The 24,366-nt window shown below is 38.9% G+C and overlaps 1 protein-coding gene across 2 annotated transcripts in view; it reads left to right on the plus strand.

Annotated features, from left to right (window-relative positions):
- LOC117307090 overlaps nt 1-24,366 on the plus strand; it is a 49,416-nt gene that overhangs the window by 6,121 nt on the left and 18,929 nt on the right. For both annotated transcript variants that reach the window (XM_033791746.1, XM_033791747.1), the window contains exons 2-5: nt 353-591; nt 5,580-5,761; nt 21,544-21,721; nt 23,054-23,260. In XM_033791746.1, coding sequence (XP_033647637.1) covers nt 5,603-5,761; nt 21,544-21,721; nt 23,054-23,260 — 544 coding nt within the window. In that variant the 5' untranslated portion in view covers nt 353-591; nt 5,580-5,602. The remainder of the gene's footprint in view (nt 1-352; nt 592-5,579; nt 5,762-21,543; nt 21,722-23,053; nt 23,261-24,366) is intronic.

The raw sequence follows: 24,366 nt of genomic DNA on the forward strand, positions 1-24,366 counted from the left end.
TGGTTGCCTACATGTAATTTACTTATTGCATTCATTTGGCTGTCAAGGACAGCATCATTGATTTCATAATCATCGCCAGAGTAATTGCGCCCGTGGCAAGTTGTCAAGAATTTGTGCATCATCATGTCATGAGAAAGTGCTGAGGTCTTTAAGTTTTATCCTTCTCTTGCCAAACAGGATTTTTAGCAACTTGAATTTAAGCCATCAACTACACTCTATGAAATCTCATGCACAACTAATGTACACTGTCACATGGAAGTGATGATAAACTGTCAGATGATGGAGTCACATACAGTTCATGATAATAAAAGTCACTAATAACAACAAGTAACTCTTGTCTTTGTACTTCCAGGTAAACATTAATACTGCCAAGGATGTGACCATGCATGGCCCTGCCATGGTCTACCGGTGGTGTGAAGCAAACCGATGAATCGAGCCTCGATGAGCCAGGAGCCGTCCAGATCAGTGCGATCCGCTTTATTGGTTCCCTATTGCTGTCTTCTTGTTGAGCCGTTGTCTTGCCGTTTTCATGCCATTTCTAGTCAGGGGTGAAGAGCAACTGAAAATTACAACCTGACTGCACATCATCGGGTAAGTACCTTACAACCATCGAAGTACATAGAGATCAGCTTAGGTTCATTCCCAAGTGCACTGTAAGTAATTATAAGTAAGATGTTTGAAAATACGTCATGTACGTGTTACTTTTAAAGGTACATGTAGATGTAGATGTAGGGTCAAAGATTCTGTTAATTGTTAAATTTTAAAAGGCTTCTGGATCTGGATCTGGATATACATGTATTATACTCGGATTAAACCCCGCATCGCATCAGAGTTTAGAATTGAATAAAGAAAGATACTCGATAAAACAACAGTACTGAGAGGACAGCAACAAACTGTCATGCTCACAAGAACATTGAATCCGTCCATAAGTGAGTTGATTGTGGGTACCTACATAACTCTTTAAGCCTGAGGTCTCGCTATTCTGTCATTTGTTCGGGGTGCCCCTGAGTCAGAAGCCATACAACTGTTAATGTACCTGTCGTGTAGCCAGGGATCACACCCAAGTTTATGATATGGCCTGGGAAGCTGCAGCCAGAGGATCACCGGAAGGGGATGCTACTTTTTATTTCAGATATCAAATTATAAGCCACAAGGCAAACTGACTGGGTAAATTTTAAATGATTTGGGGTTGAACAAAGAAATATTGACTAGAGCGGGATTTGAACCAACCACCTCCGGATTAGCGTGTATTGGGTGTGATCCAAAACTTTGCAGCAGTGTACCTGTATAGCTCTGACTGGCACACTGAACAAACATATTGACAATTGAGACCGCCAACTAGTCTTGTTTTACCCTGGTAACAAACTGTGAAGTTTGAATGGTCGATAACGAAGCATGTGACATGCATCAAAAACGCATGTTACATGGCTCGATGGGCGGGGTAACATGAAAAGTGATGTACACTCGATCGTTCCAAGCTTCGATAGATTTCCAGCGCTGTGTACGAAACAACCGCGGGTTCGAGGGAATTGTTTCTCGTTCGTCTGCTTATTAAACAATGAATAGTTCTTCGTAATAATGTTTGAAGATGACAACAGAACATCGAGAAGAGGAATAACAATTATACAAAGGTATAACAAAACAATTGTTGCACGCTGTGACTGGGGTCCATGGGTTTTGTACACCCTCGAGGGGAAATGAAGCTGAGGGTGCCATTTTCCCCCTCGGGTGTACAAAACGATCCGCCCCGAACCTATGGTATTGACCCATTTCACCTGACGTCATCATCAGAATATTCTCTGATGCGCCATTTTGGTGGTCAATGTCAACGTGTGTTATTGAGAGCATCCTTGCTCTATGTTCAGGGAAGTGCGCATTTTAAGCGACGCAACGTTTACACGTAAACCTATTGACCACCAACATGGTGAGTGTGGCATCAGTTGCCACGTGTGATGCGCGTGCAAGGGGGTCAGTGCACAAACTGCCCGTATTAACCTGACTTTCATGCTTTTACGCATTAACAAAAAAATTGTTTTACTCTATCGGATGACATAATAATAACACTGACACAATCAATCTGATTTCAAGTATTTTATGTTCAAGTCAGGTTAGTGTATACACATGTATACATACAAGTACATTGTAGGTTAGGTAAATGAGAAACGTCTTGAACCAAGACTAACCGCCAACATACATATCTGTTGCCGATGGGCTAGATAGCTCATTTGGTTCGAGAGTGGGTGTCATTCGTTGATTCGGATGTCGTTGGTTCAAATTCTTGCTCTAGTCACTGTTCCAAATCGTATGACAAAAAAACAGTAACACACTGGAAACCTTCTCACAAAATGGAACAACCGTTATTGTGGTGCAGGGCTGTATGCTTCGTTTTTGAAAGGGCAAGGGCACCGAGGCAATTTCTCTTTGGCAAAGGGCACCCTATGAGGAAATTTTAAATTTCTACTACTAGAGCATTTCAAGGGCACCAAGGCAATGGCAAGGGGCAACGGAGGCAATCGCCTCCGTTGCCTCCGTGAAGTATCAGGCCTGGTGGTGATGCTAGGTTTATTGGATCAAAGAGCTTTTTAAGCAAAACAATGAAGGTAGATTAGAACTTCAAAGTATTTTTTTTTATGAGGAGATATTTGACTAGTAACTAGACCCTTGCCCACAGTGCCGGCAATCTGTTCCTTCCATTAAACTGAAAATGTTTATTTGCAAAAAAAATATCAAATTCATTGGATGGAATGTACACAGCGTAGTCCATTACTGCTCCAATTATTTCACAAGTTTGGTTTGTTTGTTCAACACGCGAGTGGATGATTGATAATCATTGAACTTTAATGAACTTAAAGATTATCACCGCCAAAGAAGAAGTACCGCATTCACACGAAACAGACAAATAGGAAATCAAATTAAGAAAATAAATTATACTCCTCGATGTAAATAATTTGGGTAATGAATAATAAGTCATTTGTCAATTAGTGTTTCAAAGAAGTGATCCATAACCGTTGCTCTGCCTTTTTGTATATACATACATGTACAAGGTTAAAAAGGCACTGGACACTATTGGTAATTACTCAAAATAATTGTTCTGCATAAAAACTTACTTGATAATGAGTAATGGAGAGCTGTTGATAGTACATTTACATGTACATACATGTAGGCTATAAGACATTGTGAGAAATTGCCCCCTCTGAAGTAACGTAGTTTTTGAGAAAGAAGTAACTTCTCACTGAAATATTTGAATATAATTCAAAACCTCAGCTGAGGTCTCAAGTTGAAGCATCTGAAAGCGCACAACTTGGGCGAAAATTGTGGTTTTTGTTCCTTCGACGACCAATTGAGTTCAAAATTTCACATGTTGGTTATTTTAAATGCATGTTGAGATACACCAAGTGAGAAGACTGGTCTTTAACAATTACCAAAGGTGTCCAGTGACTTTAAAGCCATTGGACACTTTCGGTAAACAGTATTGTCCAAAGGCCCACACTTCGTGTATCACAACTTATTATAAAATAACAAACCTGTGAAAATTTAGGCTCAATCGGTCATCGGAGTCGGGAGAAAATACAGGAAAAAACCACCCTTGTTTCCGCACGTTTTGCCGTGTCATGACATGTGTTTACTGTAATCCATAATTCTCGTTGTAGGGAATTGATAATCGTTTTAATGTTTTCTCAAAAAGTAAAGCATTTCATGGAATAATATTTCAAGAGAAGTCTTTTACATACCTTCTGTAAACCCTGTAAGTTATTTTTAAATCTGTGATTTTTTTTTTTCTGTTCCGAAAGTGTTTAAAGTCACCTGGAAGTGGTATTTTTTCAAAATAAAGCTTTTGTCACTAATATATGTGTTTTGATTAGTTGAATGTGAATATAAAACAGTTAACTAAGGTTTTAAGAAATCAGTTCTTATGTTGTTTACAAATTTAAGAGTAGACCCCGACCCGAGAGGGCGCTGTTCGTGACGTCAATCGAGGCAGACTTTGCCTGTAATGCGTAGAGTAAACACAATTGCAAAGTACATGTACGGACCAAGTCGTGAGTTTGTACGTTTCAAAAAGAAATTGTTTTTGGGTTTTTTCCGGCAATGCCGACCAGGTGTATTGCTGCTGAATGCAGAAAAACACTTTTTGAAATGTACCAACTCACGACTTGGACGTACATGTACTTTGCACGTTTGTTTACTATACGCATTGCAGGCAAAGTCTGCCTTGAATGACGTCACAAAAGGGGTAGGGGTAGCCCCCCAAACAACTTTATATATTTTTTAAACATATAAATCGTGACAAATAATTTCTAAAAAAATTGTTTTATTGTTCGTAAGCATATACTCTTATGTTTGAAAGAAAAAAAATTACATTTCCAGGTGACTTTAATGGCTGTAAAGATTTATTTTCTCTTGCATGGCACCTGCATGGTTTCTGTCGACAGAAACCAATTGACATATTCCTACGGTCCATTAAGCAATGGAAGGTATTTCTCTAGATTCACATTTATTTATGCTGTAATTTCAAGGCTTGCTCACCAGACATGTACAATCACATTTTAAGCTGGGTCCAATGTCATAGTAAAAGCTATTTAAAAAAATAAGTTAAAAAAATTGCTTTAAATTGTTCTGCTCTCAAAGAAAGAAAAAACGAGCAGGATACGAGACAGCCAATATCTCATAGATCTAATTAGGCCAAGTTTGGGGTGAAACAACCAAACAATAATTCATGTTTTGGCCAGGATTCATTATTTATTTTTTTCTATCTTGGCAAACAAATAAAGCAAGCAAGGCTGACATGGGGGCACTTTCTCTTTGGTAAAGGTCCCCTATGAGGAAATTTGAAATTTCTACTGTCAGAGCATTGCAAGGGCACCAAGGCATTGACCAGGGGGCATTGAGGCAATCGCCTTGAAATATATATATATATATCGAAGTCTTATATAGCGCACGTATCTACCAAACAAGGTACTCAAGGCGCTGAGTATATACAAACTTTCAGAAAGATAGGTTATTGCAGTGATGAATTCTGAGACCCAATTATTTAGCACCTTATAAGGGTTTACAAGGTGCTACGGCGCATTAAGCAGCCACAACCAGGAACACCGGGGCGAACCCCTACTCTTTTCGATAAGTGCACTGGGTTCTTTTACATGCGTTACACAACACATGGGACCAACGGCTTTACGTCCCATCCGAAGGACAAAGCAATGGTTAAGTGTCTTGCTCAAGGACACAGTGTCACGGCTGGGGATTCGAACCCACACTCTTCTGATCAGTAACACCAGAGTTTGAATTTGGTGCTCTTAACCGCTCGGCCACGACACTTCCACAACATTTGACATCGGTTTGGAAATGAACCCACGACCTTTGCATTGCTAGAGCAGATGTCTTACTACAACCCTACATGTAGACCCAACGAGCTAGCCCGGTGGCTAGAGGCAGTTTGAATCCTATGAAGTTAGCAGCAGGTACTGCAATGATGTTATTTTTGCATCTGGATAACAACAAACATCATTAAATAAAACTTGTGAAAATATTTGCTTCCTTTTGTGAATGATTCCCTCTTGATTATGTTAACTTCTCACCAGAATTATGAACAGCGCCCCCGACCATGTCAGCAAGGGCATGCCGCACTGCGATGGCAGCGACATTGTTGACATTCCTGCTCGTTCCCACCTCCGGCCGCAGTCCGACCCTGAAAGTAGCGACGTACAACTTGTGGAATATCATGTTCAACTGGGACGTGAGGAAATACCACATTGCTAGCATGGTATGTATCAAACCAAGGCAGTCATATATCTTTTGGTGGAGGGGGGGGGGGCGGGAATGTGATTTCCATTTAACCTGACAAAACCGCATCACCGAGAAAGAATTACTACGATGTTGCGGAGAGATTTATTGAGAAATCTGGAATTTGAATGATATTAGGCACACATGCATGACCCTGTTAATTGGTGGGAAGGAAATATAAGAAGCACTAAGGACTACTCCAGAACCAGAAGGGGTGAGAAGGTGAGGCACCTCTCCTGGGGGGTGGGGGTGAGGGGGGTGTTCAGATGTCTGTGCGGTAAAAGGATGCGTGCCTGTATTCTTCTCAGCCAAGTACGGTTTGAGGAAAATCCTTGCTGGCAAGATTTATGAATGGAGGTCTAGTTTCTAAAGAAAGTGTTTCTTGTACAGGTGTATGTATACATAGTGTCAAAACCTGTTCCGTTATGTCAGGCCTTGAATGTCATTCTGGAGAGGGCTCAGGCAGTTTTCCTCTGGTAAGGAGCCCTTCAAAGAGGAAAGGTTAACTTTGTATTGTAACTTTGCAAAGGGCACCACAGCAAACGCATAGGGCACAATAATGGCAATCGCTGTGGGTGCCTTGGGCTATTTAGAGGTCTGCATTATTACAGTTGCTCAAAGGTTCAAGGGTTGGTTGTTGTCAACGTAAAGGCAGTGGAAGCTATTGGTAATTAACCAAAATAATTATTAGCATAAAACCTTACTGGGTAACGAGTAATTGGGAGAGGTTGATAGTATAAAACATTGTGAGAAACGGCTCCCTCTGAAGTAATGTAGTTTTCGAGAAAGAAGTAATTTTTCACGAATTTGATTTTGAGACCTCAAGTTTAGAATTTGAGGTCAAAATCAAGCATCTGAAAGCACACAGCTTCGTGTGACAAGGGTGTTTTTTTCTTTCATTATTATCTCGCAACTTCAACGACCAATTGAGATCAAATTGTCACAGGTTTGTGATTTTATGCATATGTTGAGATACACCAAATGAGAAGACTGGTCTTTGGCAATTACCAATAGTGTCCAGTGTCTTTAATTGGCCACATTATCAAGAAATATACAATAAAAAGTCACATGGGAAAGTTTCAGCTGAATACAGTGTGTCTTCTTGTTGACAAAACGACAGAAAATCTGTCCAGTACTTTCATCAAGAATGTTGAATCTTGTTTAGGGATGTGACGGCAGGAACCAACTGCATCTCTGGCCGCAAACTCATTTCTCAACAACTTACAGTATAAGGATTATTCAACTTTCAAGCATCTTGTTGTGGATTTGAATGATAAATTATCTTGACCCTGTTTTGGCTCATTAGCTTCTCTTCACAGTACATTGATCTTTGACCTTCAGTTAGTCATCTTCCAAATATATTAGTATCTCAATCCAGTCTCTCCTGGAGGTCAACATGGCACATTCACTGACTTTTGACCTTACAGTTGGCATCTTGCCAATCTTTGTCATCTTTCTTGGATAGAAAGTTAAAGGCAGTAATACTATTGGTAATTACTCAAAATAATTGTTAGCATAAACACTTACTTGGTAACGAGCAATGGAGAGTTATTGATAGTTTACAACATTGTGGCAAACTGCTCCCTCTGTACATGTAGTAACATAGTTTTTGGGAAAGAGATAATTTCTCACTCAAATAATAAAAGACCTAAGTAAAGTTGAAGCTTTTTATAATGCCTACTAAAGCACACAAAGTTGTGCAACAAGGGTGTTTTCTCTTTCATTATTATTTTGCAAATTCGACGACCAATTGAGGCTAAATTTACACTGGTTTGTTATTTTATTAATGCATATGTTGGGATACACCAAGTGAGAATATTGGTCTTTGACAATTACCAAATGGTCCAGTGCCTTTAAGAGTTCAGTGTAACTGGTTCATCTCCTCAGCTGGTTTTGTTTATATACCTCTGCATCTCACTTAAGGCCAGAGGGAGAGGCGACTTATCCTAGAGAGAGAGGGGGTACATCTTGACTGGTCATTAGTGACTCCAAGGCCATAGTGGGGATGCTTAGTGTTATAATGGACTTTTATTGGCAACTCTTCTTCGCATTAAGACTGTCTGGAAATGGTCTGGTGTGTCAATTTTGTGCTGGCTGAACACCTTGTCAGGGTTTGCCCTTAACTTTTGTAGTGACTGGCAAGCAGAACCCAGGCAACTCATTTTACATGTCAATATACTCTGCGCATTGAGTACCTTGTTTGGTAGATACGTGCGCTATATAAGACTTCGATATTATTATTATTATTATTATTATTATTATTATTATTATTATTAGTATTATTATATTTCAAAAGGAATAGGGATGCTTTTTAAATACCCAAAGCGAATTTTTCTTTGACCCACCCACCCAAATTGTTGATTTTAGAAACTTTATACTTTATTTTCTGCAACCCACCAACAGTACCCCACAATTTCAACAATGAATCAAAATACTCAAATATTGATTGCTGAATGGCCACTTTACGGTAAAAAACTTTACATTAATTAGTCATTTTGTACAATCTATACTCATTATAAGCCAACTGCAAACAAGTGTATCAATCAAACGATCATGTCAATTAATTGAATGATTAAACAGCCACTCCACCAAACACTTACCTAATCAATACCAGGTTTTCTAATCACTTTAACATTGACCCAACCATCTTCCTTCATGATCCAATGACATCAGAAGAAGAGGTGCCTGTGTTTCAGGATCACTATAATTATTGCTCTCGTGCAATTTGATCAGAAGTTAAGTGGTCTGAAATATATCTGATTGTTTTTTTCTTATCAAGAGGCTGAGAGACTTTAAATATTGTTTTAGTATTTTTCATTGTTAAGCATTTGGGAGTTTATGGAGTTAGTTTATGCATAGCTCCATGGTTTATGCCACCCTTAGACAGCAAATGTCGCCCTCTTGTGACTTGGTTGTGACGATAGGGCAATAAGCTGATGTTCAATGCTTGTATACCGACGACTTTGCAATACACAGGCGTCATAGGTAAAATGAAGAAACATTTGTGAAATATAACATCAGTGGGAAAAGGTACAAGCCAGAAGCAGGTGTTTCAGGTTATTTATTCGGATGCCCATTAATTTTGTTGTAAACCCTTAGAACAGTCGTGTTAATTGCGAACTAGTTTCTCAAAATCATACAAATCTTCACACATCAGGTTTCTCTTCGAGTAAATTGGACGCTATATAAGGTTTGTTTCATAAGGGTGGAAGGTCAGGTCAAACTTTCAGAGTGGGAAAGATAATCAATTATATACACCTGATTGTGTAAGATGGGTTGTGGTGAAGGACAATTCTAGGAAAGTGAAAGATGCGGTAATTTTCAATTTCCGGAGCATTGTGTTTTTTTCTTCTGGCCATGCACAGATAATGCACCCCTAGTTTCTCTCTGCCAATGTCATAGCCATCGGCCACATACCATTAAACTATTAAAACCATTACAAAGGCCATCTGGAGATGTGTGTATAGTCATATGTGTATGTAATTTGGGAGAGCCCTTGAGTATTTGAGATGATTGTGAAGAGGAAATGCAAGACTTGAGCGGAGATGGGGAGGAGGAGGGGAAAAAACCTACAACGTCTGCAGGGAGGAAGAGGGAAAAATGATCTGTCTCAACTTGAAAAGTTATCACAAATATCTACACCATGTGGCTTTCGGCTTTCCTTTCAAGGCCGAGACATTGATCTGTTGACCAGTTACACCATTACTGGCTTTTGAGACATAATTTTGGAGTGGATATTTTCAATTTAGAATGAATCAACTCAATTATATTTCCAGTCTCAATTTTGAGAAATGCATAAGAAAAAAAGGTGCTGTGGGAGAGGCAACCAAAGTTCACTTTTTAACTCTTGATTTGAAAGAACCCCCCCTCCCTCCCTCCCGACAGTTTAGGTTGGTTGAAAGGTTGTCACATGACCATGTTTTTTTCTGAGGGAACCATTGTCAGAACTTCTTCAGCAGTAAGGTATTGCTTAAAGGCAGTGGACACCATTGGTAATTACTCAAAAAAACTATTAGCATAAGACCTTACTTGGTAACGAGTAATGTGGAGCTGTTGATAATATATAACATTGTGGGAAACGGCTCCCTCTGAAGTAACGTAGTTTACGAGAAAGAAGTAATTTTCCACAAGTTTGATTTCGAGACCTTAGAATTACAAAATCACGAAATCAAGCATCTGAAAGCACACAACTTCGTGTGACAAGGGTGTTTTTTTTTTCGTTCATTACTATCTCGCAACTTCGACAACCAATTGAGCTCAAATTTTCACAGATTTGTTATTTTATGCATACGAGTATGTTAAGATACACCAAGTGAGAAGACCCGTCTTTAACTATAACAAATAGTGTCCAGTGTCGTTAACAAGAAGCAGGGGACCAGTATTTTGGCGGGAAAATTGTTTGATGCTTGTAGTGTGTGCCCAGGGGTCGATTTCACAAAGAGTTAGGACTAGTCCTAGCATTAGGACTAGTCCTAAGAGATATCAAAAACGTACAGCTAGTCCTAAGTTAGGACTAGCTGTAGATAAGACTAGTCCTAACTCTTTGTGAAATCCACCCCAGAACAATGTGTTTACACGATGAGAATTCGTTTCACTGTTTTTACCTAACCCTCCAAATGGATTCTTTAGCACATCACAGGTTTTAGTTGTTTCATTTCAACTGTAGCTGTTCACCCAAAACCTGACCACTGTGTGCGACTATTTTGTCAGTGATACCATGCAATCCTGACCTGTGTTATACCTTCAAATAAGAAACCTGACGACTGTGTGCGACTATTTTGTCAGCGATACCATGCAATCCTGACCTGTGTTATACCTTCAAATAAGAAACCTGACGACTGTGTGCGACTATTTTGTCAGCGATACCATGCAATCCTGACCTGTGTTATACCTTCAAATAAGAAACCTGACCACTGTGTGCGACTATTTTGTCAGCGATACCATGCAATCCTGACCTGTGTTATACCTTCAAATAAGAATCATGTTGGGTTTCAGAAAGGCACAAACAACTCAATGAGTGTGTGTGAATTTGTTGTTTCTTGGTCTATAAACGTTGATGACATCAACCGTCATGATAGATGAATTTATAAGTCATTGATCACCCATGGTATACAAAATAACTGTGAGTGGTTGTTGCACGCTTACATCAAAAGTAATAATACAATTTCCCTTGATTTCCTCTGGAAATTGGTTCTTCCCCTCTTTCTATGTTGGAGTTATCTGACCTGAAGGTCTTTAATTGTGAGTAAAAATTTGGCATCCACTGTCGGTTTTTAACGTTTATACAAGGGCCCCAGCAGCTAGTTCTGGAGGGTTTCCTCTGCAATGCAGCCTGCCGTAGTGCAGGGGTTGCAAAGGGAAGTTTAGATTTGCGATCCGCCCATTTTCCAATCAGATAGAGTCCTAATGTGGGCTTACGAGAGTTCAATTGTGTACGATTTAAGAAAGGGAAACAACATGAAGAACAACGGTGCAGGACCCCACGGACCCGACCCGTAAAGTTACGAGTGTTTCTGCGCCTGTGGTTTTTTGTGTGTCTTCTTCAGTGATTTAAAACTTTAACTCTACTAACAGTTTGGTGAATCACCAAACTGTTAGTAGAGTTAAAGTTTTAAATCACCAAACTGTTAGTAGAGTTAAAGTTTTAAATCACTTTGCCAATCACTATTGAAAAGCTGTGTATGTGCAAAGATAAATAGGGATTTGTGTTCATTGGACAAATAATAATGTACTTGAGTTGGACTCTGACAACCTGAAAATAATGATAAGACACTGCTCTAGAATTGCAAAGGTCGTGGGTTCGAATCCCACCCGAGTAATATGCTTATGATTTGTTTTTCACAGGATTCGGGAAAGTACTGAATATACAGTGCTAACACACATCGGTGTATTATATTTGGGGTAAAAACCAAAATGAATATTCTGTATACAGTCGATACAAATTAACTTAAGCCATTTGACACTTTCGGAACAGAAAACAATTTAAAGTTCGCAGATTTACAAATAACTTACAGGGTTTACCGAAGATGGTGAAAGACTTCTTTTGGAACATTATTCCATGAAACGCTTTACTTTCTGAGAAAACATTAAAACAGTATCAATAACCGATATAGAGAATTATTTTACGGATTTATTTTAAACACAGTGTCATGACACGGCAAAACATGCGGAAATAAGGGTGGGTGGGTTTTCCCGTTATTTTCTCCCGACTCCGATGACCGATTGAGCCTAAATTTTCACAGGTTTATTATTTGATATAAGTTGTAGTGTGGGCCTTGTACATTACTGTTTACCGAAAGTGTCCAATGGCTTTAAACATCTATTAGAGACCTAGTATCAATGTGCAGAACCGCATGACTGAGTGTTTGTATGTATCGGCCTTCATTGGGATGAGGGAGTGAGTTATGTTGCGTTGTGCATGTACTATAACAACATCCTTAAACGGATTCAATTTTTACTGTGTCAGGCAAACAAGCAAGCCAGACGAGACGAACGCAATCTTTATTTGTAAATCTTTGACTTAAAGGGTTTTCTTTTCCTTTTTCTGGAATAGTTACATTTTAACCGCCCCAGATTCGCAGCCACTATATCTCTCTTTTTATCAGTCACTTCTGCGGGCTCCGGCAAATTGCGTTAATCGTTCTACATCTTGTAAATCATCAACTTATACTTGACAAGAAAGATACTTAAAGTTGTTTGGACAGATTGAAGCTGGCTATAACACATCCATGATCTATCGTTTAGAAAAAGGAAGAAGAAAAAAATCTCCATCAAGTGGAATTCTGGGCATGCACTTGAGAAGCTTTTTGGACGTCTTCCAAGTCAAGAGAAACCTCTTTAGTTTTTTTGTGTTCGAAGCTTAGCAATATTTCCGGTGAGAGGAGAAAACTTGATGAGTTGATGTGTGGTTTGTTTTCAATAATGAAACTTAAGAGGAATGTCCAGATAGAGTGAGGCATGACAGATATTATAGACGCGGGATGGGTAAATAGCCCCCTCTGTTGACAAGAAGTGCTTTGAGCGAAACCATCTGCCATCACTTTCCGTTGTTCTTGTGTAAAATAATTCTGTAGTCGAGGGACTTGCATTTATATCCCTAAAGAGACATGTGGATATTTTTGTCTTAAATAAATTTGAGATTTTTTTATTTATATATGAAAAAACTAATGGGATATCTTTGTCAGTCATCCTGCTAAATAAATTGGACTGAAATTAACCGAACCTCTTCCTCTTTGAACTGAACGTTGACTGGCTTTCTGTTAAAATACCACGCATCAAAGGAACATGGTCTGCAGCTTGACAACACGTCAATTTTTCAGCATACTTGTTCCATTTTTAAAGAGCTGCATAGTGGAAGTTATTGCTTAACCAAGTGAAATCGAAATTGACCTAGAATTGAAGCACTGGCCATTGAAAGTCAAATATGTTTCGCTAAAACAGCTAAAACGGGGGATGTATGAAGATAAAACCTGTCAAAAGCTGATAACGAGATCTGGTTAAAAGACTTTCAAAAACTTCCACCAGCCTATTTAGCAGTGTTGAGAGTCGCTGCTGAAAAACAGTCTTAAACTAAGTTAAAAAATGGAGGACCCGGAGGTTTATATTTAAAATTAGGCATTTCTATGTTTTGTCATCCCGATGGAGTTGCAGATTCCAAGGAGATTTTAGGTGGTACCCCCAGTGCTAGAGAAGTAGATCATAGAGCATTACATGTATTTCTTTATATCTTACGGAAACGGCTGATATTTTGTTCGCTGGGTAGACAGAACAAAATGTCTGAAATCAGAGAGCATGAAATTTCCGATCCCTTTATAAGGGAACCATGTGTTTTTGTTGTGAAAGAAACCAGCTTACATGTACTCTCGTTTTTGTGTCCGAAATGTACAAATAATATGTGAGATGTGCGCGTAATCTAATCAAAACGAAAACATAGAAATGATGTGGTAATGGGTTCATTGACTTTAATATGATGGTGTGACACCAATAGTCTTTATATTTTTTTATTCGCATAAAGATATCTATTAAATCTTAATGGCTCCATCATCAATATTTTCGCCATCTGTATTCTTTATCGCCCCCCCCCCCCGGGTCTCAACACATCCTCCTATATCCTTATCATAATCTCATCACTATTCTGCATCATCATCATCCTTGTCATCTTTCGTCATCTCTGATATTTTTAGAGAAAAAATGTCTGCATAAAATAACCCTGCCGTGAGGCACACGCACGAAGGTATCCATGTCCACTGTGACCTTTGTGTTATAAACAATAGACATGTAGAGTGACCTACCTCCTGGTCTCCGATCATTTCAATTATAGACTTATATTCAACTGAAGACAAATACAGACTTGTACTTTCGTCGACAAAGCCCTTTCTTAGTGTCGAAATTAGTACTTTCTCTATTTTGGACACTTAAAGGCACTGGACACTTTTGTTAATTGTCAAAGACCAGTTTTCTCACTTAGTGTATTCCAACTTATGCATAACATAACAAACTTTGAAAATTTAGACTCAAATGGTCATCGAAGGTGCAAGAGAATGATAAAAACCAAGAAACCAAAAACACCAACATTTGTATCATTTCAGATGCATACAAAAAGGCAAACCTGTGTGGAAATTTGGGCTCAGTCGGTCATTGAAGTTGCAAGAAAATAATAATTTGGAAGGAAAAACACCCTTGCTTTCATACAGAAATAATAAAAGCCTTCGCGAAAGTCTATTACTTGAGTGAGAAATTGACCCTTTCTCAAAAGGCGGAGGTTACTTCAGAGGGAGCCATTTCTGACAATGTTTTATACTATCAACAGCTCTCCATTACTCGTTACCAAGTAACTTTTTATACTAAAATGTATTTTGAGTAATTACCAATTTTCGCTAATGCCTACAAGTTAATCCCTTTTAAAAATAGCATGTACAATAAAATTAGTAATACAATTTAAAATTCATTTGTATTTGGGACTGACCCTGGCGCTGTCTTTATTTATGGATGGATGTGCACGGGTAATGACCCAGTCCTGTCTTTCGCTAATGACACAGAGCGGCCAAGGACTTCTGTGTTGATCTTGATGAATTAGCAATGTATAACTACCATTATGGTAATTGTATTGTTTTCTGTATACGGCGCTAATGAGGCATTCAGCCTTATAGTCTGTAGTTTACAGTGTAATTACCGTATATCGTAAATCATCTTTGTAACAATTGAAACATTTTGCAAATTTTGTCAGTAGTTCGAAGGAAACAAAAACCAACCTGTACAAATTGTTGTATTGTTTAACTGCTTCCAGTGGCGATTTCACACATAAATCATGATCAGACATGTTCCGACCAACACATATTACACCTAACACTCATTCGGTCATTCAAAGGTATCAATGGAAAAAATAGAACAAAGAAACAAACCAACACCCCAGCAAAAAAAAAAAAAAAAGAACGTACACCCTACAATCTAGTTTCACATTTAATTTTTTATGTAATAACAATCAATCTCTAAATGAGTTGGGGTGGTTCTGAAAAGAACCGTTGGATTAACTCGACGTTTCGATCAGTATGCTGATCGCAGAGCATAATGATCGAAACGTCGAGTTAATCCAACGGTCCTTTTCAGAACCCCCCCCCCCCCCAACTCATTTAGACTTAAGAGATTGTTATTACATGGTGTTACCGCAAACTCTTCTATATCTTATTTCCACCATGCAAAGTTTCAAATCCTACTTATAAAATAGATGTAATAGTAGTGTAATAAAAACAATTAAAGGCTAGATGGCTTGAGCGCCGGTATGTTAAACCGGAAGTCGTTTGTTCATATCCTGCTCTAGTCAATTTGTTGTGGTTCGACCCTGAACGCCCAACTCGTTTTTACTTTACAAAGTCAGCTTCCCTTGTGTTTAATTTTATTTTGATAAAAACAATTTAAACGCACAAACTGTTTAAACACCAACAGGCCCCTTTTCACATTTCTTATGTTGCCTTTATGTGCGTGACTAAAAGCAATTTTAGCCAGTGTCTAGTCGGTAAGACACTGCTCTGGAATTGCAAAGGCCGTGGGTTCGAAACACACCCGAGTTAGTCGATGTGATTGTTTTCACAGACGTAAGGAAAGTAGTATCGAGTATACAGTGCTAACACGCATCGTTGTATGCGGGTAAAACCAAAGTGAATATAAAAGCAAATTATTCACACTGTCGTTTGTCAGTAGGTGGTTGGCCGTCGTTAATAATCAACCGTTTATTTTCATTACATTTAGACTAAAAACCTTCATAATTTCCATAATTTATTGATAGAATGTTTGCTCAAAGTGTCTCCCGCGTGTGCATAATCCATCCATACGTCTTGCAAACTAGACCTTCTCGTCTTGATCAAACCCAGCGGCATAAGGATCTCTCCCAAACAAGCAATTTTCTTTTTCAATCAGACACTTCTGAGAACGACTTATTAATCTTAAAACCGATTCCACGGAAGGTCGAGTTGCCGGTTGCAGGGTTCAACAGCCATCATTATCCGACCCATAAGCCTTATAAATATATCCATGGTCCCCCGCACTCCTCCTTCGTGATTCGTCAATGAGAATTTGCTTTCTGAGAAGGATTTATTAATCCTAAAAACCGATTTCACTGAAGGTCGAGATGGGTTGCAGGGTCAACAGCCACCCTATACCCAACTCATAAAGACTAATGAATATTCAATTATTCAAAGACCCCCACTGCACTGCACTATACTTCTCTCCATCTTGATTGTTAGTCTGTTGGGAGAATTCTCTAGCATGGTGGAATGTGATTAATTGTTGTGTATTTCGTGGGGGAGGAGAGGGGAGGAAGGACACGAGCTCGTCGCCCACTATAACTTGACTCCCGAGTCCAATGACCTGGATCTCAGCCAGTTGGGGCAGCAGGAAATTGAAGACTGGAACGAGATGGGGAAACTCGGAGTAAGGGACAATAGTGATCCATCAATCCAGATATTGGGTCCATCTTCGTTTGGTATTGATTTATTGATGTGAAGTTATGAGCCGAAAAATGATAGCAGCATACTGACTCGAAATATTATAATTCTGCGTATGTCATTACGTTCACGTTGTTTTGAGGAGATATACATGTTAATATGGGATTCTGTTAATCTTTCAGCCCTCGAAATAACCCAAAGCAAGTTGCCGCAGTGCCCTGTGTTTTTGCCGCGGTGCCGTGTGTTTTTGCTGCGGTGCCCTGTGTTTTTGCTGCGGTGCCCTGTGTTTTTGCCGCGGTGCCGTGTGTTTTTGCCTTGGTGCCGTGTGTTTTTGCCGTGGTGCCCTGTGTTCTTGCCGTGGTGCCCTGTGTTTTTGCTGCGGTGCCCTGTGTTTTTGCCTTGGTGCCCTGTGTGTTTGCCTTGGTGCCCTGTGTGTCCGTAGACGGTGCTCTTTGCAAAGCATCAATACAAATCCAAATTTTCCTCATAGAAGTGCTCCTTTTCAGAGGAAAACTGCTGTGTACCTTAAAGAACACAATGCAAGGCTTGATTACTCAATGGGGTTTTAGCAGAGCTTATTTTGTCATCATTTTCTGTACAATTGATTGCACAGTTTAGGTATAAGCTGCAGATCAGATCTCTGCTCTAGATAGTGCATGGTGTTTCGTTTGATTCCAACAAGATGACCTACTTGACTGTGAATCTTGTCTGCCGTATACTTACCAGCGCAAACTATACATAATGATTTTTAAGTGAAGTGAAAATCGTATGGACTACAGTGAATGATTATTCTGAACATGCACATCACATAAGTCAGCGATTGCCCATTTTTGTGGAAATTGTGTAATACAAATCTGTTATTATTGGTATATTATTAGTGTTCAAAATAATCTACATTAAAGCCATTGGACCCTTTCGGTTAACAGTATTGTCCAAGGCCCACACTTTGTGTACCACAACTTCTATATCAAATAACAAACCTGTGAAAATTTAGTCTCAATCGGTCATCGGAGTCGGGAGAAAACAACGGAAAAACCCACCCTTGTTTCCACGTGTTTCGCCGTGTAATGACATGTGTTTAAAATAAATCCGTAATTCTCGTTAACGAGAATTTATATTGTTTTGCTGTTTTCTCAAAAAGTAAAGCATTTCATGGAATAATATTTCAAGAGAAGTCTTTCACCATTGCTGCCTGTAAACCCTGTAAGTTATTTGTAAATCTGTGAACTTTTTTTTTCTTTTTCTGAACCGAAAGTGTCCAATGGCTTTAAAAACACAAGGACAAGGGCGACAACCAAATATAACAATGAAATTGTACACGTATCGAACAAGGGTGACATAACTCAATAATATTCAATCTAAAATAAAAATTATACTGTAATATGAACTGTATGCTCCTCTGTTTTTTAAGCTTTCTTCATAATGCAAATTAACTTTGATATCTCCGCAACCCTGCTCTTTTGACGGTTGTGATGTAGTTGTCACTAAACTCTAGGTTCCATAAAAGGTGAAGCAAAAAGAAATTCAAAGCTTAAATAAAAATCAGTATATGAAACTATGCTCCTCAGTGACATTTCAAGCTTTCTTCATGTTGCAAATTAACTTTAATTGATCCGTAACTCGACTCTTTTGACGGTTGATAGTTGTCACTAAACTCTAAAAGTCAGTGACATTTTGTTTCCCTGCGTATTTATTGTCTTATGTCTTAAACTGCTATGCAAAAGAGATGAGGACCTGACAGGGAAAGGAATGATTAATTAGGTGGGTCCGGACAAATTATAAAGATTTTGTCATCGTGGGGTATAAACACTGCGAATATAAACACTGAATTGCTGAAATCTTTGGGATGTCTGAGTGTTTTTGAAGCCAGACTCTAGCGATGATTTGTAAGAAATGGCCGCACAATGTGTGCAGAGTTCACTAACCAGCTTTTGCTGGTGTCAATTTATGTCAACCGTATAATATGGGAGTATGTGTCAATATGGTGTGGCTGTTATATAATTTACGGGAAATGCAAGGTTTTTGTTTTAATAAACTTTAAAGTTCTGAAATTAAATGCAAAGAAAATCATTGGTTGCCTGCACTTTAAACACAAACTATGACACTCTGTTTGGAGTTTATACATTTCATTTCAATCATTTTTAATTTTTATAGGATGGTAACACATTTCACAGGATAAAATAGTTCCCATATAAACAATAAATAAGCATATCAAACTTAAGTTACATGAAAATTGACAAATCCAAATTTAGTAAAAAGAAAAAGAAAAAGCACACAAAGAAAAATATAAATACAAAACCAAACCGGTGCCCCCTGAAGGAATACAGAAGAACAGACTGGGATTCGATGTGGCTTATTGCCAAGGACTGCCAGCAATAATTATCTACAAAGAACAAACACAGTGTAGGCCTATAAATTCTTCAAAACCTAATACAAATACTAAACATATAAAAATCTCTAAAATATAATTATGAATAGATGGAAATTTGCGTAGGGTATAGCGAATTTTAATTGTGGCTTTACCCATCTAACACCGATGTGTCTTAGCACTGTATGCTCAGCACCTAACTATTTAGGCTAGGTCTCCTGCCTGTTTTTTTTTTCTTCACAGGACTCGAGGAAGTACTGAGAATACAGTGCTGACTCACATCGGGATAAATATTGGTAAAGTTTAAACAAATGTAATTATGTTAATTAGAAATTGATGCAGACTGCGGATGACATTTGTGGCACATCTTAAATGTCTCCTTTTCAAAAATGCATTCACTCAATCTTGAAGAAGAAAACGGTGTTACTATAGAAACTGGATACGACCCCGTGACAGGTCCTCGTTTGTATTTCCGTGGGGGAATTTCAGATGTCCAGAGGTACAATTTTATTGCCATGTTTGGAAGATATTGACTGTCTAAGGTGTTCACTAAACTGAGCCACGTGGGTGTCAATTTGTGGTGAGACGAATTTGCTGATGTGTGTACATGGCGTGTTGTTCTAGTCAAACGTACCATGCAGGGACAAGGGTTTATATATTTAATTAAAGATACAATTTGACAGAAGAGACATAACAGGGCCAGGGCCTTACAGTTTGTTTGTCTTAACAATTATCTCGGAATTGGCATTTTTAAGCCCAAATGTTCACATGCCAGTGCTATCATGATGGGACGTTCCTTCTCCCATTTATCCAATATCTGTGATACTTCATGGAGGCAACGAAGGCGATTGTCTCCATGCTCCCTGGTTATTGCCTTAGTGCCCTTGAAATGATCCAATGTAGAAATTTACAATTTCCTCATCTAGGGTGCCCTTTACCAAGGAGACAGAGCCTTGGTGCCCTAATGCCCTTTCAAAGACGAAACATACAGGCCTGCATCCCGTATAATATAGGCTACCTTTAAAAGAACCACCCGGGTCGGGAACTTCCGATGCAGCTGTGGTCCCTATAGGGATAGTGAGGATTCTGTGGTCATGTGAAGCCCTCAGTGGTACACATCCCATGGGGCAAACATTGGCTTATCCATGAACTACATGGTGTATACTAATGATGTAAGAATGCGGTAGTCTGCTGTATGTGTGTACAGCTTCTTCACTTAGTTTAGCTAGCTGTGGCTTACCATGGATGGTGTGAATATAGCACACTTTGATGTCAATCAAACTTGATGTTGGTGTAGGTTTCAAGTGATTGCATATTATTAACAACTTGTTGACAATAGCAGATTTTGAATGTTGATATACATCTTTTGATGTAGTGGGAAACTAAAATTATATTCATTAACATATCTTGTTATAAACTTGGCGATCTGGGTTTTCGTTTGGGAAGTTATTGAATAGCAATCTTTGATCCATGAGTCATTGGTTCAAGTCCCACCGGGTAAATTATCTTTGGTCAATATCAAATAAGTTAAAGGATCTGGGTACTTTTTGTAACAAAAAACACAATGTCCACAGATTTGCATCAAACTTACACCGTTGGAAGACTAATGATATCAGAAAGCGTACTATAAAATAGTAGTTGCTGAGGTGCTATAGTTTTGAGGAATGAGTAAAACAATGTCATAAAAATACGTTTTTAGGTGCTAAAATCATTTTCGTCTCATGATCACTCAGACGAAAAAATTTTCATGACATTGTTTTACTCATCTCAAAAACTACAGCACCTCGGCAAGTAATATTTTCAGGAAAGCTTTCTCCATCAGTATCTTCAAACTGTGTAAGTTTAGTGTAAATCTGTGGACATTGTGTTTTTTGTCCTACAAAAAAATACATCGACCCTTTAAAACAACTCCCCAGTCAGTTTCCCTTATACGGCGGTTTGTTAATTGATATTCAATGACAACAAGTCGCATCCTCTTAGGGTGATTGCCTGGTTGTCACTTCCCAGGTAGTACCGTAAACTCGGGTGTGATCCCTGGCTACACGGCAGTTAACAGTTGTAATGGCTTCTGACTGGCAGCCCATAACAACTTATATAAGGTTGTCACTTCCCAGGTAGTACCGTAAACTCGGGTGTGATCCCTGGCTACACGGCAGTTAACAGTTGTAGTGGCTTCTGACTGGCAGCCCATAACAACTTATATAGAGAGTTTTCGTTTTCGACGACGGATGGTTCTGCGACGGTTAGTAGTTTTCAGCAAAACGTTGTCGTTTTCAGCACATCGCAGATTCATTCGTCAATGACAACGAAAACTCTCTTATTATATGGACGCCGCCTACATAGCTAGCTCAAACTGTATGTTAAACCGAAGGTCGTTGTTCATGCCACAATCATTATTTTAAGAGAAAGGTAGTTTTTAAGGAGCCTTGTGTTTCATTATTTCCTCTTGCACAGATCCAGGAGGCAGATCTTGATGTGGTGGCGTTTCAAGAAGTACGAGCCGACCTGGATGAGGAACATTCTCAACTTCTCGAGTTGAAGAGTTTACTACCATCGTATAAGTGGTATGTGTACCGTTCCTCGCAGAGGGTTACTCCATTCAAAGGTGCACCAACAGGATGGGAGATGGAAGGTACTTTAAAGGGTTTGGGTACAGGGTTGGCTACTTTTTGTTACACGCAATGTCCACATACATGTACATTAAACACACACAGTTAAGTGTGAAGATAATGATAGTCGGAAGTTTCCTTAAAATACTACTGGCTGTGGTGAGCTGCAGTTTTTTTTTTTTAAATGAGTATAACAGTGCCACGATAATCATTTTCGTCTAAGTTTTAGCATGTCAACTGTATTTACCAGTTTTGGAATTAAATAATAATAATAACAAACAGCATTTATAAGGCACATTATGAATCAAAGATTCCTCAATGCGCCTAACAATAAAAAATAACAAATATAAAAAGGCAAAAATCAAGACCAATTAAAATTATATAGCCAAACTACTTTTAAACCGAACATGCCGAAATACTTTTAAACCGAAATACATTTTACATGCGAAAATAGTTTTCGCACAGTATAGTTTTTGAGACGGAGTACTCACTAAAATAATTAAATACTTCAGGCCTAAAGCCTTTCTAATGCATCTGAAAGCACGCAAATGTGTGTAACAATGGAATTTTTTTATTTTTTTCATTTTTCTCTAGCAATTTCGATGGCCATTTGAGTCCAAATTTTCACAGATTTGTTATTTGATGCATACATTAGGATACACCAAGTGAGAATACATGGTCTTTTGACAATTACCAAAGTTGTCCAGTGCCTTTATCTGAAAAAAATGAATCTGTCTTCGTTGAAAGGCTAGCGCCTCTGAGCTGAACACCCTATCTGTCTTCAAATTCCCAGCGTCTTTGAAATGTTTCCAGTTTGTATGCATTGATTGGGGAAGACTATATTTAAAAAATAATTCAATACAAATTGATACAAAAATTAATTAGCTGTTAAATAAGGTTGCGTAGTAGCGGTTTCATAATGCAGGGTTTTATCTGACAATTAATTTTTGTTGTTGGAAGACTTAAGGCTGGCTACCCAGCGCATCGTTTCTTCAAACTCCCAGCACTGAGCAGTTCTGATGCTTCCTGAAGGGAACAGAGGTGATTGCCTCGATGCCCTCTGGTCATTGCCTTGGTGCCATTGAAACTGTCATAGGGTGCCCTTTTACCGAGGAAATATGCATCGATGCCCTTTCCCTTTCTTATAGAACGAAGCATACAGGCTCGTCCAAGCGTCTCAGTGTCTGAGACAAGTGCAACGCAATGTTTCCAGTTTGTAGACAAGGATATGAGGGATAACAAAACAATTATTTGATACAAAAACTAATTAGCTATTAAATAATTAGTAAGGTTTGCGTTATAGTGGTGTCATAAGGCAGGGTTTTATCTTCTACCTAATCCTTTTCTCATTATAGGCCTAGGGCTGCTGAGCAGACACCCCATCGTTACATCAATCACCCAGCCCCTCACTCATCAGTCGCCCAAAGACAAGAACAAACGACTGATCCTCCACGCTTCACTGCGTCTTGACCTCATCAACGTTAGCATCTCCGTGGCTCACTTCTCTTATGACCACTGGCAGCAGTGTGTGAACGTGGCCGAAATGATGAAACACATACGGGGTAAGTCTCCATCAATGTTTTTTTTGTGGGGACAAAAAGAGGGGGAGGAAGAAAATTGGAGAAACACAAAATGCTGTCACCATTCTGGGTCTCGCTCTGACTAGTGAATGACGGCGCCGCAAATGTTAGTTTGTGTAGGCAGACAGCCACCCCCAATACGTCAACTTGATGGCATTCATAAAAGATATATGCGACGGGTATTCGGGATGGTGTGTATTTAAAGCTTGGTTGACCATCTTAAACTAATTTGTTACTCCCCCTCTCCCCTCGCCTCTTTCTATACAAGACTCAAGAAAAATCCCAGTGTCAGTGAACTGAAATGTCATCATTGATCACCCTGGTTTGTCTCGCCAAATCAACTTCAATTACAAATATTGTGGTTGCTCTCAGATTCCGTAGTCTCTTCAAAGACACTGGACACTTTTTGAACAGAACAAACATTAAAAGTTCACAGATTTACAAATAACCTACAGGGTTTACAGAAGGTAATGATGAAAGACTTCCTTAGAAATATTATTCCATGAAACGCTTTACTTTTTGAGAAAACGTTAAAACAAATATCAATTCTCGATAGCGAGAATTACGGATTTATTTTAAACACATGTCATGACACGGCGAAACGTGCGGATACAAGGGTGGGTTTTCCTGTTATTTTCTCCCGACTCCGATGCCCGATTAAGCCTAGATTTTCACAGGTTTGTTATTTTATATATAAGTTGTGATACACGAAGTGTGGACCTTTGGACAATACTGTTTACCAATGACGTGCAATTGCTTTAAAGACACTGCAGCCGATTTCACAAAACGCTAGGATTGATCCTATCTCGAGTTATGACGAGTTACTCGTCCTAACTAAGGATTAATCTTAAGGTCTGCATGCTACAGTGCAGGGTTGGGGCTCGTCCTAAGTCTTAAGATTAGTCTTAAGTTAGGAAGAGTTTGGTGAAATCGACGGCTGGACACGTTGGTAATATTGTCATAAGACCAGTATTCTCACTTGGTGTATCCCAACATAAGCATCCAATAACAAACCTGTGAAAATTTGGACTCAATTGGTCATCGAATTTGCAAGAGAGTAATGTACGAAAAACACCCTTGTTGCATTT

The sequence above is a fragment of the Asterias rubens genome, chromosome 2 (assembly GCF_902459465.1).
Source record: "Asterias rubens chromosome 2, eAstRub1.3, whole genome shotgun sequence".
In the NCBI taxonomy this organism is placed as follows: Eukaryota; Metazoa; Echinodermata; class Asteroidea; order Forcipulatida; family Asteriidae; genus Asterias; species Asterias rubens.